Raw genomic sequence first — 17,255 nt, forward strand, 5'->3', positions numbered from 1 at the left:
GGCCAAAATATTGGAGCTTCAGCTTCAGCATCAGTCCTTCCAATGAATATTCAGGGTTCACTTCCTGTAGGATTGACTGGTTTGATCTCCTTGCTGTCGAAAGCACTCTCAGAGTTTTCTCTATCACAACAGTTTGAAAGCATCAATTCTTCAGTGATCAGACTTCTTTATGGTCCAACTCTCACATCCATCCATGACTACTGGAAAAACCATAGCTTTAAACTCTACGGACCTTTGTTGGCAAAGTAATGTCTCTGCTTTTTATTACGCTGTCTAGGTTTGTCATAGTTTTTCTTCCAAGGAGCAAGCGTCTTCTAATTTTGTAGCTGCAGTCACTGTCTGGAGGGATTCTGGAGTCCAAGAATATAAAATCTGTCACTACTTATACTTTTTCCCCTTCTATTTGCCATGAAGTGATGGGACTGGATGCCATGTTCTAGGGCTGAAGTCTATGAAGTCGCAAAAAATGTTGGACATGACTTTGTGACTAAACAAACAACAACAATAGCAAGAAGAAGGGCCTTGTATATCAATAATGAAATTATTGGTTTCTACCGAGTTCCTCCTTTCTTGTTGGTAGTCAATTCTCCTTCCAAGTGCTACACCTGAAGAAGTAATCGAAGGTTGGTAGTCAATTTCCACATTGGTTGGGCCATCCTCTACGCCTATAGCCGTGGTACCAAGTGGTACAGCTTGTTAAATAATTTGACTGTCACCCTTGAACCAAACACCCTCTATTTTCTTATAAGATGTAAAATATCAGTGCAATTTCAAAGGATAAAATATGTACACAATTTTATTCAACATTTTACATTATGCTACAGATATGTACAACTTCAGTAATAAATTAAAAATAAATGAACAAAATAAGTCCGTCCTTGGCAGACAATGTGATCTCACTGCTATGTTTCAACTTTTACCGTTATGAATCCATCCCAACCAAGATCCTGAGCATCGTCTTGCCAGGAGAATTTGTTCTGGCAGCACATTTGAAATGCTGAGTGCTTTGTTGCCTCTAAGCCGTGGAAAGATGTTTGTTAATAATAGAAATGTGGAAAAGGATCAGCTGCAATCAAGAAGTGTTGAACATTTGCACAATATGTACAAAACTCTTCAAAAATTCTTTGATACTTTTTTCCTCCAGTTCCTCACATTCTTTGCATCCCAATTCTGTTTTATTCTGCAAATAAAAAGAAAGGATTAGATTGGAAAATCTAAAATATGCCTTTCCTGTGAATATCATATCATTTGAACCACATAGTGAGGTGTCCAGACATAAAATATTTGGCAGATTAATTACCATATTAGGAAGAACTAAGGGAAAAGAGAACTGGAGAGATTTAATAAGGACTGATTTTTCCCTAGAGTGAATTAAGGACAGTGAAAAATATAATTTTAAAAAAGACCTATTGAACCACAAACTTCTTGCTTAGAGGCCTGCAGTAGTTTCTGGTCGTCTATCCTAGCATGAAGTCCTTGGTCCCCTGCATGGCATGCCAGCTCTCCTTGAGCTATTCCTTACCTATTTCTTTCACTTTTCCCACAGCTCGAAGATTCAGCCCTAGGAACACTGGGCTCATGCCTTTTGGTCCCATACATACATCAACCTATTAGGTGTTTTGCTGTCTTTGCTTTTCTCTCTTCCTTCCACACTTCTATTTTAGCTACAACCACTCACACTTAGGATGACTCAGGTGCTATCTCTACTGGGAAGGCTTTTCTGAACCTGGGAGCTCCCGAGGCTGGACTAAATGTCCCGTCTCTTCATCCTCAGAACTCTGTATTGAGGCTCTCTCTCACATCACATCATGTGTTAGGCTGATATTAAGGAGCTTTATGCTTCTCAGACCACTGTTTGCTCTAGGCTCTTCCAGGAAGTCAAGGCTATATATTATTGCTTCGCACAGGGCCTGGCACATGCTATTCAGCCAATTATTATTGGTTAATTTGAACTATTTTTATGAATACCATAAATTATTGTACTTTAAACACAGTTTCTACAAGTGTAGCAATCTACAAAACAAACTTTCCCGGGATCATCTGAACTGTGAAAGCTGTTTCAGGAAAAATCAAAATGAGAGTTCTCCATCCATTAAGCATTTAAAATTCAAATTCACCAACGTTTATCAAGCACATACCCTCTGCCAGGTGCTGTCATATTCCATATAATGCTGTCCTATTTGATTCTGAAAGTAATCATGTCAGATAGGAAGGCAGAGATAGTAAATGACTCATTTAGTTGACACAATCAGTGAAATTCTCCACATCCAGGTCTTCTGACTGTGCATTTGGGCCACACTATGCCATGATGAGGGGGACTATAAAAATGCACATTAAAGAGTTCCCCATTGACATTTGCTATGAATTATCAGTTGCATGGCTCAGCCTTTCCACCAATAACAGAGAGATAACATATCACGAGAGTATTTTAAACATTAATATATTCATTTCAGAAATAGATCAGCATTCTAGTACATGTCAAGCACTGTTCTAGGATTTGGGATACAGCATTAAAAACAAACAAACAAAAAAAATGGAAACAAAACACCTGCCCCTCTGAAGCTGAAATTCTAGTAGGAAAAATCAGACAATATCCAGCAAGTAAAATATATAGTATTTAAGATGGTGGGACACATAGAGAGGGGGGTGAGGCATGCTGAGGTGGGGGCAGGATTGCAGTTGTGAAGAAGTGACATTGCTGTGAGATGGTGACATTGAAGTAGAGACCTAAAGCAGCTTGATACTTTAGGGAAAATCAGCGGTGTCCAGCCACCCTAGCTCAGGGTCTCTGCTCTTTCAGTTGCCTCTGACTGAACATACTTCCCCATGGCATCCTTGAAGCTCATTCTCTCTCATGTTTTTGCCAATTGTCAGCTTTGTAAGCAAACCTTCTCTAGAGACTCAGTGTCCTTATCTGCCTCTTTTGTGGCCACTACAGTTATTAATAAACACCTGACCTACTATTTATTTGCTTATTGATTACTACATGTTTCCTCCTTTTGTAAGAGCAGGAACAGTATGTTTGTTTTAACTTCTGTTATCATGAGGGCCTACAATGGGTCCCAAAGCGTATTTGTTAAGTGAACAAATTACGATGATGGCTTTGTTTGTTTATGAAACTTTTTCTGTCCACTTTCCTTTGGCCACTAGTATTTCTCCATGCAAGCCATAATCGTCAGTACTTCAGGGCCTTGCATAGCTGATGCTCCAGCCTAGCGTAGGGGTCCCTGGCATTTGCTCTCCAGGAGCCCGATACTGCTCTTGCTACCTAGGAGTATACCTTATACTCCAAGTATTCAGATTTTTATGATTATTTTTTTGCAACATTTATCCTTTGAGTAGATAAGAAGGTAGCCTCTGGAGAGAAATTGCTCGGGGATTCCTGGCTCCTCATTTTACTAACTGAATAAACTGGAGAGAGAGATGCAAGCTCCCAGAGCCCCAATTTTTTAAACCTCAAAACAGAAACAATGATAACCATATCTCACAGATTGACTGAGAGAATTCAACGAGTTACCATCTGACCCTGGAAGAACAGTATCTGGCACAGAGTAATAACACAAGTATTACTCTATGGATGCTCAACAATTGGGCATCAGACATAAAGAACCTTCCCTGTTGGCTCAGACATAAAGAATCTGCCTGCATGCAGGAGATCCAGGTTTGATCCCTGGGTTGGGAAGATCCCCTGGAGAAGGAAATGGCAATTCACTCCAGTATTCTTGCCTGCAGAATTCCATGGACAGAGGAGCCTGGTGGCTTATAGTCCACAGGGTCACAAACAGTTGGATAGGACGGAGTGGCTAACACACACACACGGACACACACACACGCTAAACAATTATGTAACTATACCTGGTGATCGACACCATGAGGTCAGTGACCTCTTTGTCTAGTTAACCTTTGTCATTTCAACACATTTCAGCACACCCCTGTGTGCACTGAAGCACACACTGCGGAGCATGTAGGAAATGTTTGTTGAATGAATAAATCAAGAAAAAGTTTAGGATTGTGTGCACAGGAGTGGTGGTGCAGCTTCTGGCAGCCATTCTGCTGGAATTAACTCCTTTTCCCAAGTGCTCCCTCCAAGGGTCTCCATGTCTATTCCGATCCAGCTAATGATTGCCCCCAGTCAATCCAAGAGCATCTGATGCAACTCTGGACAACTACTGGATAACTCACCTCAATAGAAGATAAATTTCTGTTTGCTAGCATGGTAAGATTTTCTATTATTTCATAAATGGTGGCATTTTTGGACTCGTGTAAAATAACGCGTAGCTCGAGGAGAAAGCACTGCAATGCTGTTACTTTGCAATTGGGCTAAAACAGAATTACAAAGAATCGGTTTAGAAAACAATTATTTTCCCATTATTTCAGTTTCACACAGATGCAATTCTGATTTTGTAAAAAGTCAATCCAACTATTTTATAAAGAAACACAATACTCGTAAGACGTTTTACATAGGAAACAGCTTCACTTATTTTTCTCTTTTGGCTTTGAAATCAAAACAAAAACAAACTGAGAACAAAAAACAGTCAGGAAAGATGGGGATACTGTGCAGAAGAAAGAACATAAAACTAGACAATGTAGAAATAATACGCCACTCTTCCCCACTAAGCACATTTCCTCTGTCTAAAGGGGTGATAATATTGACCTGGAACTCTCAAAACATGAATATAGATGGTGCATATGGAAGATTTTTTTTGAATCAGGCTGTATGGTTAACGTTTTAAATATTGGTAGCTGCTAATCATACTATTCCTGCAAGTTCCAGTGGCACACAGGATTCCAAGAAATTTCTTAGAAAAATCAAAGCAGGAGTATGGCCTAAGCACAGGCTGGCCAAATCAGAAAGGTACTTTTCAGGTCTCATAAAAATACATTTCTCAAGATGATTACTTTAACAAAAACCTAAACTTCAAACCAAAGTATTTAATGAGCATGTGGGGGATTTGACAGAGACTGTCTGATTTCTTGTTTTCAACGCCATGAGTAGTGCCTGGAGCTCTGCAGGCACTTGGCAAGTGCTTACTGAATGAATGAAGGCGGGAAGGAAGGAAAGGACACAGCCACCTGGCTGGCACTGGAAATACTCCTTATCTTCCCATAGCCACTGCTCTGGATTGAAACGGTAAATACTGTTGCCATGTCAATAAAATAAATAACAACTAAAATATAAATAATAAAACTGAGGTTCAGAAGTATTTAGTGTCTTCCGAGGCAACAAAGCTAGAAAGTGGCTGAGTCAGGGTTTAAATCTAAATTTCGGTCTCAGCTTCTTGCTAGCTACAACCCCAGGAGCAGCAAGGTTATCTTCTTACAAAAGCAGCAGTCTCAGGATTCTGAGTGTTGGCGGTTAACTGACTGCTTTCTACTTTGAAGAAAATGCAAAGGAAAATGGAAAACAATGTTGAAGCCAAAAGAGGAGACTGTTTCTAGTGCGGCAGCACTGTATCCAAGGGTTGATAGATACCTGTCCCCCCTCTCCCCTAATTTCTGGCTGTGGCTTCTTTCCAATGCTTAAGAAGTCTCGGTAGGGTAAACTTTCTATTTTGGAGAAGTTCTAATTAAGGAATAATAGAAGACTCACTGTTGTGAATACACACAATACAGAGTTTGTTTTCCATGAAGAGAAGATGTCAGGGACTTGTGTCTTGGTTTTAGTAACCAATTCAGAGAGAATGGACCACCAACTGAACAGAAATTCTATATGCCTTCAGCAATGTCAGCATATTAATGAAGTGATTTAAGATCATTTTTGAATTCTGATAGATATTACGGGTTTTGTTTGTTTCTTTTCTCACATAAAGAATAACCAGTCAGAATCCTTTCCTGACTACTGTAGAGATTCAGGCAAAATGTAGAACAGGAATATACTTAAACAATTTGTAAAAAATATGATTAAAAGTGATAGCACTGGATAAAATTGATATGTTGGATATTTTAAAATTGACCAACTTGATTCTTGCATCAATTGCATTATGTTTTACTTGCATGACAGAATATATATACTATGTTTTGTTTGACATTGATAGAAAAAGGCTTATTCATGTCTTGATTTGACAAAGATGCTACAGTGTAAATAGCATCTATGTAGCTCTTTCTCCCTAAAGTGCTATAATCTCAACAATTGCATATAAAATTCATTGATCATATGAACACCGCAAACATTAGATTTTAAAACTATACATGTTCCAGTAAATTTATAAAAATATATTTCCAAGCCTTTGAACACTGGAAAAGACAGCAATGTTGAAAACAAAATATACTCACATGAGCATCACTTTCAGTATATAAAGTGGCATCCATATGCATAGACTGAAAAGAAACAAAAAGAAGCAACATGAGAAGCTATTCCCTGCTTTAGATACGATGGGAACAACCTACTGAAAACATTAAATTAAACTTTCTAAATTAAAGTCTTTATTTTGAGATAATTTTATTCATGTGACGTTATAAGAAAAATACAGCAAGATCTTGTGTGCCCCTTCACCACTTCCCCCAGTGATGACGTCATGGATCATCAGTTCAGTTCAGTTGCTCAGTCATGTCTGACTCTTTGTGACCCCATGGACTGCAGCACGCCAGGCCTCCCTGTCCATCACCAACTCCCAGAGCTTGCTCAAACTCATGTCCATCAAGTCAGTGATGCCATCCAGCCATCTCACCCTCTGTCGTCCCCTTCTCCTCCTGCCCCCAATCCCTCCCATCACCAGGTCTTTTCAAATGAGTCAGTCCTTCACATCAGGTGGTCAAAGTACTGGAGTTCCAGCTTCCACATCAGTCTTCCAATGAACATTCAGGTCTGATTTCCTTTAGGATGGACTGTTTGGATCTCCGTGCAGTCCAAGAGACTAAGAGGCTTCTCCAACTCCACATTTCAAAAGCATCAATTCTTCGGCGCTCAGCTTTCTTCACAGTCCAACTCTCACATCCATACGTGACCACTGGAAACACCATAGCCTTGACTAGACGGACTTTTGTTGGCAAGGTAATGTCTCTGCTTTTTAATATGCTGTCTAGGTTGGTCATAGTTTTTATTCCAAGGAGCAACCGTCTTTTAATTTCATGATTGCAGTCACCATCTGCAGTGATTTTGGAGCCTCCCAAAACAGTGTCTGTCACCATTTCCCTAAATTTTCCCACCTATTTGCCATGAACTGATGGGACCTGAAGCCATGATCTTAGTTTTCTGAACTTCGATTTTTAAGCCAACTTTTTCATTCTCCTCTTTTACTTTCATCAAAGCTCTTCAGTTATTCTTCACTTTCTGCCATAAAGGTGGTATCATCTGCATATTTGAGGTTATTGATATTTCTCCCGACAATCTTGATTCCAGCTTGTGCTTCATCTAGCCTGTATTTTTTATGATGTACTCTGGATATAAATTAAATAAGCAGGGTGACAATATACAGCCTTTACATACTCCTTTCCCACTTTGGAACCAGTCTGTTGTTCCATGTCCAGTTCTAACTGGTGCTTAAGCCTGCATACAGATTTCTCAGGAGGCAGGTCAGGTGGTCTGGTATTCCCATCACTTGAAGAATTTCAAGTGCCGGGAGAAATATCAATAACCTCAGACATGCAGATGACACCACCCTTATGGCAGAAAGGGAAGAGGAACTAAAAAGCCTCTTGATGAAAGTGAAAGAGGAGAGTGAAAAAGTTGGCCTAAAGCTCAACATTCAGAAAACGAAGATCATGGCATCCAGTCCCATCACTTCATGGGAAATAGATGGGGAAACAGTGGAAACAGTGTTAGACTTTATTTTTTTGGGCTCCAAAATCACTGCAGATGGTGATTGCAGCCATGAAATTAAAAGACGCTTACTCCTTGGAAGAAAAGTTATGACCAACCTAGATAGTATATTCAAAAGCAGAGACATGACTTTGCCAACTAAGGTCTGTCTAGTCAAGGCTATGGTTTTTCCTGTGGTCATGTATGGATGTGAGAGTTGGACTGTGAAGAAGGCTGAGTGCCGAAGAATGGATGCTTTTGAACTGTGGTGTTGGAGAAGACTCTTGAGAGTCCCTTGGACTGCAAGGAGATCCAACCAGTCCATTCTGAAGGAGATCAGCCCTGGGATTTCTTTGGAAGGAATGATGCTAAAGCTGAAACTCCAGTACTTTGGCCACCTCATGTGAAGAGTTGACTCATTGGAAAAGACTTTGATGCTGGGAGGGATTGGGGGCAGGAGGAGAAGGGGACGACAGAGGATGAGATGGCTGGATGGCATCACGGACTCGATGGCCATGAGTCTGAGTGAACTCCGGGAGTTGGTGATGGACAGGGAGGCCTGGCGTGCTGCGATTCATGGGGTCGCAGAGTCAGACACGACTGAGCGACTGAACTGAACTGAACTGAAGAATTTCCCATAGTTTGTTGTGATCCACACAATCGAAGGCTTTGGCGTAGTCAATAAAGCAGAAAGAGATGTTTCTCTGGAACTCTCTTGCTTTTTCCATGATCCAGTGGATCTTGCCAATTTGATCTCTGGTTCCTCTGCCTTTTCTAAAACCAGCCTGAACATCTGGAAGTTCACGGTACACATACTGCTAAAGCCTGGCTTGGAGAATTTTCAGCGTTCCTTTGCTAGCATGTGAGATGAGTGCAATTGTGCGGTAGTTTGAGCATTCTTTGGCATGGCCTTTCTTTGGAGTTGAATGAAAACTGACCTTTGGCCTGTGACCACTGCTGAGTATTCCAAATTTGCTGGTTTACTGAGTGCAGCAGTTTCACAGCACCATCTTTTAGGATTTGAAATAGCTCAACTGGAATTCCAATACCTCCACTAGCTTTGTTCGTAGTGATGCTTCTTAAGGCCCACTTGACTTCACATTCCAGGATGTCTGGCTCTAGGTGAGTGATCACACCATCATGATTATCTGGGTCATGAAGATCTTTTTTGTACAGTTCTTTTGTGTATTTTTGCCACCTCTTCTTAATATCTTCTGCTTCTGTTAGGTCCAGACCATTTCTGTCCTTTATTGAGCTCATCTTTGCATGAAATGTTTGCTTAGTATCTCTAATTTTCTTGAAGAGATCTCTAGTCTTTCCCATTCTATTGTTTTCCTCTATTTCTTTGCAATGACCACTGAAGAAGGCTTTCTTATCTCTCCTTGTTATTCTGTGGAACTCTGCATTCAAATGGATATATCTTTTCTTTTCTCCTTTGACTTTACCTTCTCTTTTTTTCTCAGCTATTTGTAAGGCCTCTTCAGACAACTATTTTGCCTTTTTGCATTTCTTTTTCTTGGGGATGGTCTTGATCCCTGTCTCCTGTACAATGTCACAAACCTTGGTCCATAGTTCTTCAGGCACCCTGTCTCTCAGATCTAATTCCTTGAATCTATTTCTAACTTCTACTGTAAAATTGTAAGGGATTTGATTTAGGTCACACCTGAATGGTCTAGTGGTTTTCCCTACTTTCTTCAATTTAAGTCTGAATTTGGCAATAAGGAGTTCATGATCTGAGCCACAGTCAGCTCCCGGTCTTGCTTTTGCTGACTATAGAGCTTCTCCATCTTTGGCTGCAAAGAATACAATCAATCGGATTTTGATATTGACCATATGTAGATGTCCATGTGTAGTCTTCTTTTGTGTTCTTGGAAGAGGGTGTTTCCTATGACCAGTGCATTCTCTTGGCAAAACTCTGTTAGCCTCTGACCTGCTTCATTTTGTATTCCAAGGCCAAATTTGCCTGTTACCCCAGGTATCTCTTGACTTCCTACTTTTGCATTCCAGTCCCCTATAAAGAAAAGGACATCTTTTGGGGGGTTGTTAGCTCTAGAAGGTCTTATAGGTCTTCATAGAACTGTTCAACTTCAGCTTCTTCAGCATTACTGGTTGGGGCATAGACTTGGATTACTGTGATACTGAATGGTTTGCCTTGGAAACGAACAGAGATCATTCTGTCATTTTTGAGATTGCATCCAAGTACTGCATTTTGGACTCTTTTGTTGACTATGAGGGCTACTCCATTTCTTCTAAGGGATTCTTGCCCATAGTAGTAGATATAACGGTCATCTGAGTTAAATTCACCCGTTTCAGTCCATTTTAGTCCATTGCTTCCTAAATTATCGATGCTCCCTCTTGCCATCTCCTTGTTTGACCACTTCCAATGTGTCTTGATTCATGGGTCTAACATTCAGGTTCCTATGCAATACTGTTCTTTACAGCATCAGACTTTACTTCCATCACCAGTCACATTCACAACTGGGTGCTGTTTTTGCTTTTGCTCCATCTCTTCATTCTTTCTGAAGTTATTTCTCCACTGATTTCCAGTAGCTAATTGGGCAGCTACTGACCTGGGGAATGCATCTTTCAGTGTCCTATCTTTTTGCCTTTTCGTACCATTCATGGGGTTCTCAAAGCAAGAACAGTGAAGTGGCTTGCCATTCCCTTTTCCAGTAGACCACATTTTGCCCTGCATAACATGGTACAAGATCGTAATGAGGAGATTGACACGGATACAGTCCACCAACTTTGTTCAGATTTCACCAGTTTTTGTGTGTATATGTATAGTTCTTTACCATCTTATCAGATGTGCAAATTCATGTAACCACTGCCATATTTAAGATACAGAACAATCCATTACCATAAGGAAGATTTCATTACTCTTGTATAGCTAAAATCACCTTCCTCCCGAAACATTCCTATTCCCCCCATCATCCTTCTATATACCTGTCAACCACTTCTCTGCTCTTCATTCCTATGATATCATTTCAAGAATATTATATAAATGGAATCATACAGTAGGTAACCTTTTGAAACTGGCTTATTGAAAAAGCTAATAGACTTTATTTTCTAAGCGGTTGTGGGTTTCCAGGACATGGCCAGAAGAGTTCCTATATGGCCCCAGGCCCCTTCCCAAGTTGCCCCTATTATTAATATCTTACATTAGGATGGTACATCTATTACACCTGATGAGTCAATATTGATACATTTTCAGCTAAACTCCACAGATTACATTAGGGTTCACTGTTGGTATTGTACACCTATAGTTATTGAAAATGTGTCATGACATGCATGGATCATTATAGTTACATACAAAATAGTTCCACTGCCCTAAAAATCACCTGTTCTCCAGACTTTCATCCATCCCTTTTTCCTAACCACTGGTAATCACTGATGATTTTATTGTATCCAACCTTTTCCAGAATGTCATATAGTTGGAATCACATACAGTATGTAGCCTATTTTGATTGGCTTCTTTCACTTCGCAAATGGGTTTTAAGGATCCTCTTTACCTTTTCATGGCTAAGTAGCTCGTCTCTTTTTATCTCCTGAGTAACGGTGCACTGTGTGGATGAACTACAGTTTGTTAACCCCATTTACTACTTTTACACAGCTGTATGTGGATCTCCACTGAAACCAGCTGATCTGGAGATTGTATTTGGGGAGCTTGTGAATTCAAAGTATTTAGTAGTTGTAGGAGAGTTCACATTATCTATTTCTTCTTGGCTACATCTAGATAGGTTGTGGTTTATGAGAAAATTGTCCATTTCCTCTAAATTATCAAATTTATGAGAATCAAGTTGTTCGTGGTTTTTCTTTAGTATCCTTTTAATGTTTGTAGGTTCTGTAGTAAGACCCCAATTTTAGTCCTGATATTAATGGTATCTGTCATCTCTTATCTTTGTTGAGATTTCTAAAGGTTTATTAATTTTATTGATTTTTTTTCCACAAGTGATGAGCTTTATATTTAGTTGATTTTTCCCTATTGCTTTCCTAACTTGAATTTCATTACTTTTTGTTTTTGTCTTTATTACTTCCTTCCTTCTGCATGGGTTAGATTTATTTTGCTCTTCTCTCCCCAGTTTCTTGAGGCACTAATTTAGATTGGTGATCTGAGATCTTTCCTCTTTTCTAACGTAATCATTTAACTTTATCAGTTTTCCACTCAGTAATGCTTTAGCTAAATCCCCCAGATCTTCCTATGGTGCATTTTTGTCTTCATTCAGTTCTATATTTTAATATCTTTTGAGACTTGCTCTTTGACCCATGGAATGTTTCTAAGTGTATAATTTAATTTCCCAGTATTTAGAGATTTTCCTGTTGTGTTTATGTAATCAACTTCTACTCGAGTTCACTGTGGTTGGACAACATATGCTGCACGGTTTCAGTTCTGATAAATGTGTTCACGTTTATTTTATGGCTCAGGATACGTCCAGTCTTGGTGAGTGGTGCCTGAGCAGAATGTTTAGTAGCTGTTGTTGTGTGAAATGTTCTATCCGTGACATCAGATATTGCTGGTAGACTGTGCTGTCCAGTTCTCTATCTTTCCTGATTTTCTGTCTAGTAGTTCAATTTGTCGCTGAGGAAGTGCTAAAATCAACTATATTTATGGAATCATCTGCTTCTCCTTTTGGATCTATTATTTGTGTTTGCTGCTTACATTTTGAGGCTCTGCTGTTTGGTGGGTACACATTTAAGATCATTATGTTTTCCTGGTGATTAATCTCTTTTACCAAGGTGTAATATCTCTCCTGACTCTAGTGATTTTATCTGCTATTAAGTTCGCATTATCTGATATGAATAAAGCCATTTCTGATCTTTAAAATTATTGTGTGAATGACTATGTGCGTGTGCCTGTTTCCTAGAGCTGCTGTAGCAAGGAGCCACAGAGTGAGGGCCTTCAAGTAACAACTCATGCTCTTTCGGCTCAAAGCCAGGGAGTCAGCTGAGCCTGTTCCCTCTGAAGGTACTAGAGAACTGTCACTCCCCCTGACTCCCGAACCCTTGCTGCATCGCGCCAGTCGTTCCAGTCTTGTTTGGCTGTGGCTGCCTGTTCTCACAGGGCCTTCTTCCCTGTGTCTATGTATCCTGTTCTCTTCTTATAAAGACAACAGTCAAGGATTTAGGGCCCACCTCACCTCACTGTAATCTCACCCTAACTGAGTATATTTGCAAAGACTTCTGTGGTCTAGCTGAATGCGAATTTAGGGGTGGACACTATTCAATCTACTACAACATGACATATTCTTTTCTCTTTCTTAATTTCAACCTACCTATTTCCTTGTAGACAGCACAAAGTCAGTTTGTATTTTGTCAATGATTTCGCTGATCTATGTCTTTTTGTTAGTATTCTTTTTCTCCTCTCCTTCTAGGATGATAATGCCAGGAAGGCTGGATCTTTTATTGTCCCCCAAATCCCTGAGGCTTTATTTACTTTTTTCCAATCTGTTTTCTCTCTGTTCTACCCTCGAGTTGACTGTCTTTCCTCTGTCATATTCATTCTGCTAATGAGCCTTTTCAGTCTGTTTTATATCTCAGCTATTGTATTTTTCAGTTCTGTCATTTCCATTTGGTGTGCTTTTACATATTGTATTTCTTCGCTAAGACTTTCTGAGTTGTTTTTTGTTTTATTTTCAGTTGTTCCAAGGATATCCACAATTGCTTGCTGGCACATCTTCATGATGGCTGCTTTGAAATTCTTGTCAAATAATTCCAACATCTAATCCATCTCGCTTTCAGAGTCTGTTTCAGACTTTCTTCTCATTCAAGTTGTGATTTTCCTGCTTTTTGGTTTGAAAACTGAGTTTTCAATATATTCTGGTATTTAGGATATTATGTAAGGAGACCCTGGTCCTACGTAAGTCCTGTAGTTTAGCGTGCAGCCACTCTGTGTAGGCTTAGCACAGAGGGGCTGACTTATGTTTGTATGCTGTGATTCCAATGATGGTTTAGTTTTCAGAATCTTTGTGGGGCAAATTTGGAAGGTTTGGTATACCTGCTGTCCCTGGGATGCTCACTAGTCCTCCTGTGTTGCCCATAAAACAATACAGCCCCTGTTTCTCTCCTCTACAGGTTCTGCCAGAACAACCGGTGTCTCTAGAGGGGGTTTTCTAGCCCATGGAACAGAGAGTCCTTCCCTGGATCAGCCTATTTCCCGTATAAGGGTCCCCAAGTCACCTGATTTTTCTGCTAACGAGCTTCTCCAGTCTGTTTTATATCTGGAGGATATATCTATTATATATCTGACAGGAAAAGGGAGTCTCTCTGGCCTGTGGTCACATAGAGCTCTTCATGCTAGGCCATTCATAAATTGAGGTTTAAAGGTAATTGCTATCTGAAAATTCTAAATAAAAGATTTCATTGGAGGTTCTATGAGGCATACCAATTCTACTGAAACATTATTATTTTATGTGAGATTTCATTAAGACTGACAGCAAAATACAGGGAGAAACAGACTCCATAGCAATTATACGAAATATTTTATGGACAAATGAGTACTTACTTGAATAAGATGCTCAATTGTTTTCAAATCATGTATTACATACTGCCAGTTTGCTTCTGTTTTGGGAAGACCTGCACTGATACAGCTGAAAGCAAAACCAAAGAGCAAAGCATTGTGAATGAGCATAATACTGTCTTGATGAATACTACAGGCACAAGAGCAATCAAGACCTTTTCATTCCAACAAGTGAAAAAATGAGTGCTGTCTTTGCCTTTGTGCCTCATAGATGAATATAAACACTGAACATATAGTACAATTTTGGTGCTTTACTCTAGCTTTATGACCAACCTGGATTACATAAAAATCTAATTCAGAGGGATACTGTATAGATAAGCTGGTGCAATTTATCACATCTAAATAAAAACATTGTTTGATATGTGGCAGTGCCCAGAATATGTTTTTGAATGAATTATTACTTTCCTTTAAGTAGAGGTCCCATCAGACTTTTAAGTCTAATAAATGGGTAAAATCATTAAATAAGCAATCACCTCACCTTTTTCATGTAAGGATTTTGACAGTAAATATATGCCCCTTACATGCACCTTATAGCAGCTTTCTCCATAAACATTATGGACTCGGGCCTAGTCACAAAACTAGATCATACAACTTACTTAGTTTTGCAAAATGGAATTTAATATCAGGACAAAAGATACACACACTGACCAAGTAACTGCAGAATAATTCTTTTAGCTTCAAGAAAAATAGTTGCTCCCTGATGGATCCAGGAAAGAAGCATGCAAGTCAAAACTATTCTGTTTTTGAGAGGAGTTACCTGCACAAATCTATGGTTCCCCATAACATGAAGGCATTAGCAGAATAAAACAGAATTGCAAATCAGATCACAAAACTACAAGTTGGGTGAGTGCAGTATATTAGTTTTCCTCTAACAGAGAAGGAAACAGTTAATAGGCATGGGAAAATATGAATGTTTATTAAGAGGAAAATCAAAAGGCCTAAATGAAGAAACAAATGTTTCAAACTGAACTAAGATAGGGCTCAAAGGATAGCAAGAGTCAATGCCAGGGGTAGATAAAAAAGTAACATTGGTAAGCCCTCATTATCTATTTTCTTACTGGTGTCAAAATCACACAGGATGTTAATAAAGAGTTTCCTCCCAAGTTTAGTCAGATACCAAGAAGTCCAATTTATTTGCAGGATGTAATACTCATTTGGAATTTTATAAGAATATAGAAATTCTCTGTAGGATGTTTACCAAACCTCCTCTGACTCTCCATAATCTGCTCTCATACCCCACATACTAAGAACCTAAAGATTTAAACAATGAACATGAACCAATTTAATAGAGAAGATATTGAAGAACAATGATGCTGGTTATTAACATGATGATTCTATGTTGAAAAATAAAATTACCCCAAAATGAAGACATGAATGCCAGCCTCTGTTAAAAAATGACTGTTTAGAAGTAAACACAAGTAGCATTGGATGGAAGTACTTCTCAAATATGGTTTCTGAAAAATAAAATTATAGACAAAGTGGTTAAACTCAGTGAAAAAATAAGATTCAAAACAATACCTTATCATATTTTTAGGTTCCAAAATGTAAATATATCAAACTTTCAGAATTCCTTATTGGAATTAATGAAATTAGAATGTATCCTTTTTGCTTTCTCCCCTACCTTCAACTTTGTCTCCTACATGCAAAGTTCTTTAATACATATTTCTCCAGATGCATTTCAATAATAATGATGCATAAGAAATATGTATATTTACTAATTTACCTATATGGTAATGTAATTTGTTTCTATTATCCTTAACTTCCTTCTCATCCTTATTTCCTTTCTTCTTCTTTTTTCCTTACTTCCTTTTTAATTGTCCAACATATTTCATGTTAGTTATATGAATTACTAATATAGGTATGCTAGTTATATATTAATTTCATATAACAATATGAAAATTAATTACATATTAATATCATTTGGAGACAAACTGAATAGAAACGGAACCAACCAAAGATACTCTATGCTAACTTAAGAGCTGATATATAATAAATTTTCTGGGTGATTTAGGAAGATTACTTATCTCAGAACTTCCTGGAATTTTGATATTTCTGCCTGCCTCTTTCATGTGGTCAAAATCTTTATAGTTTCAGAGAGCAATGCTTTTTCTATTTTTTGGCCATGCAGCATCGTGGGATCTCAGCCCCCTAACCAGGGGTCAAACTCACAGCCCCCTGCATTGGAAGGCAGAGACTTAACCACTGAACTGCCAGGGAAGTCCGCAAAGAGCAGTGTTGACTTAACCTCTAAGAATCTGTGCTCCATGTTATTCACACTGAAAGAATGAATTACGCAACTTATTGATTAGACATTTAAAGAACAAAATAGAGTGACATAAGTGAAAAACAGCAAGAAGAGCACATCAAGGTGTTAATAGACTTTAAAAACCTAGTTTATTTACTTTCAAAATAAGAATAACCCAAATGTCAACAGACATCTGTGACATCCCGAAATCTCCAGAGAAGAGCCATATAAATTATTATGAAGTATCTGAGACACAAGTGACCTTTTAAGAAAAGTCCACATACTATCTTCATCTAATTTTTCTTACCAAAATTCTCATTACTCAATGCCAGAGTAAATCTTTCACTATTGAAGAAGAGCTGGCTATGGCAATGGGTTTCCAGCAGCCATCCATCCAGAATACTTCCTACAATACAACCCAGAGTAAAGACGATCCATTAAAAACATAAGTGGACTAGTAGGGGCAAAGAAAGGGAAGAGAATTAACAGTTATTGAGCACCAACTTTTTCACAGTCACTCGATTAGTCACTTAGAAATGTGTACCTCTTTTAATCATCAGAACAATCCTATGACGGAGGGTTAGCAACTCTGGGGTGAGCTACCCAAGCCCCACAGGAAGTATGAGACAGCCATGATTTGAGACCAGGTTTGTCTGATTACAAAGCCCAAGTCCTTTCCACTATATTAGATTCTTGAATTGACTGAATTCCAAAGACATATTAATGAAAAGTTGAAGCAGCCAAATACCTTAATG

General features: G+C 38.8%; 1 protein-coding gene across 1 annotated transcript; it reads right to left on the reverse strand.

Moving 5' to 3' along the window:
* Window positions 1-1,015: 1,015 nt before the first annotated feature.
* On the reverse strand, window positions 1,016-16,819 carry IL15 (interleukin 15). The gene is made up of 6 exons (XM_052655023.1): window positions 16,808-16,819; window positions 15,612-15,709; window positions 14,241-14,325; window positions 6,274-6,318; window positions 4,183-4,320; window positions 1,016-1,180 (listed from the first exon to the last, which is right to left on the reverse strand). The coding sequence occupies exons 1-6, from the start codon at window positions 16,817-16,819 to the stop codon at window positions 1,073-1,075; spliced, it is 486 nt and encodes a 161-aa protein (XP_052510983.1). The 3' UTR covers window positions 1,016-1,072.
* Window positions 16,820-17,255: the final 436 nt, after the last annotated feature.

The sequence above is a fragment of the Budorcas taxicolor genome, chromosome 17 (genome assembly GCF_023091745.1).
Source record: "Budorcas taxicolor isolate Tak-1 chromosome 17, Takin1.1, whole genome shotgun sequence".
Lineage (NCBI taxonomy): Eukaryota > Metazoa > Chordata > Mammalia > Artiodactyla > Bovidae > Budorcas > Budorcas taxicolor.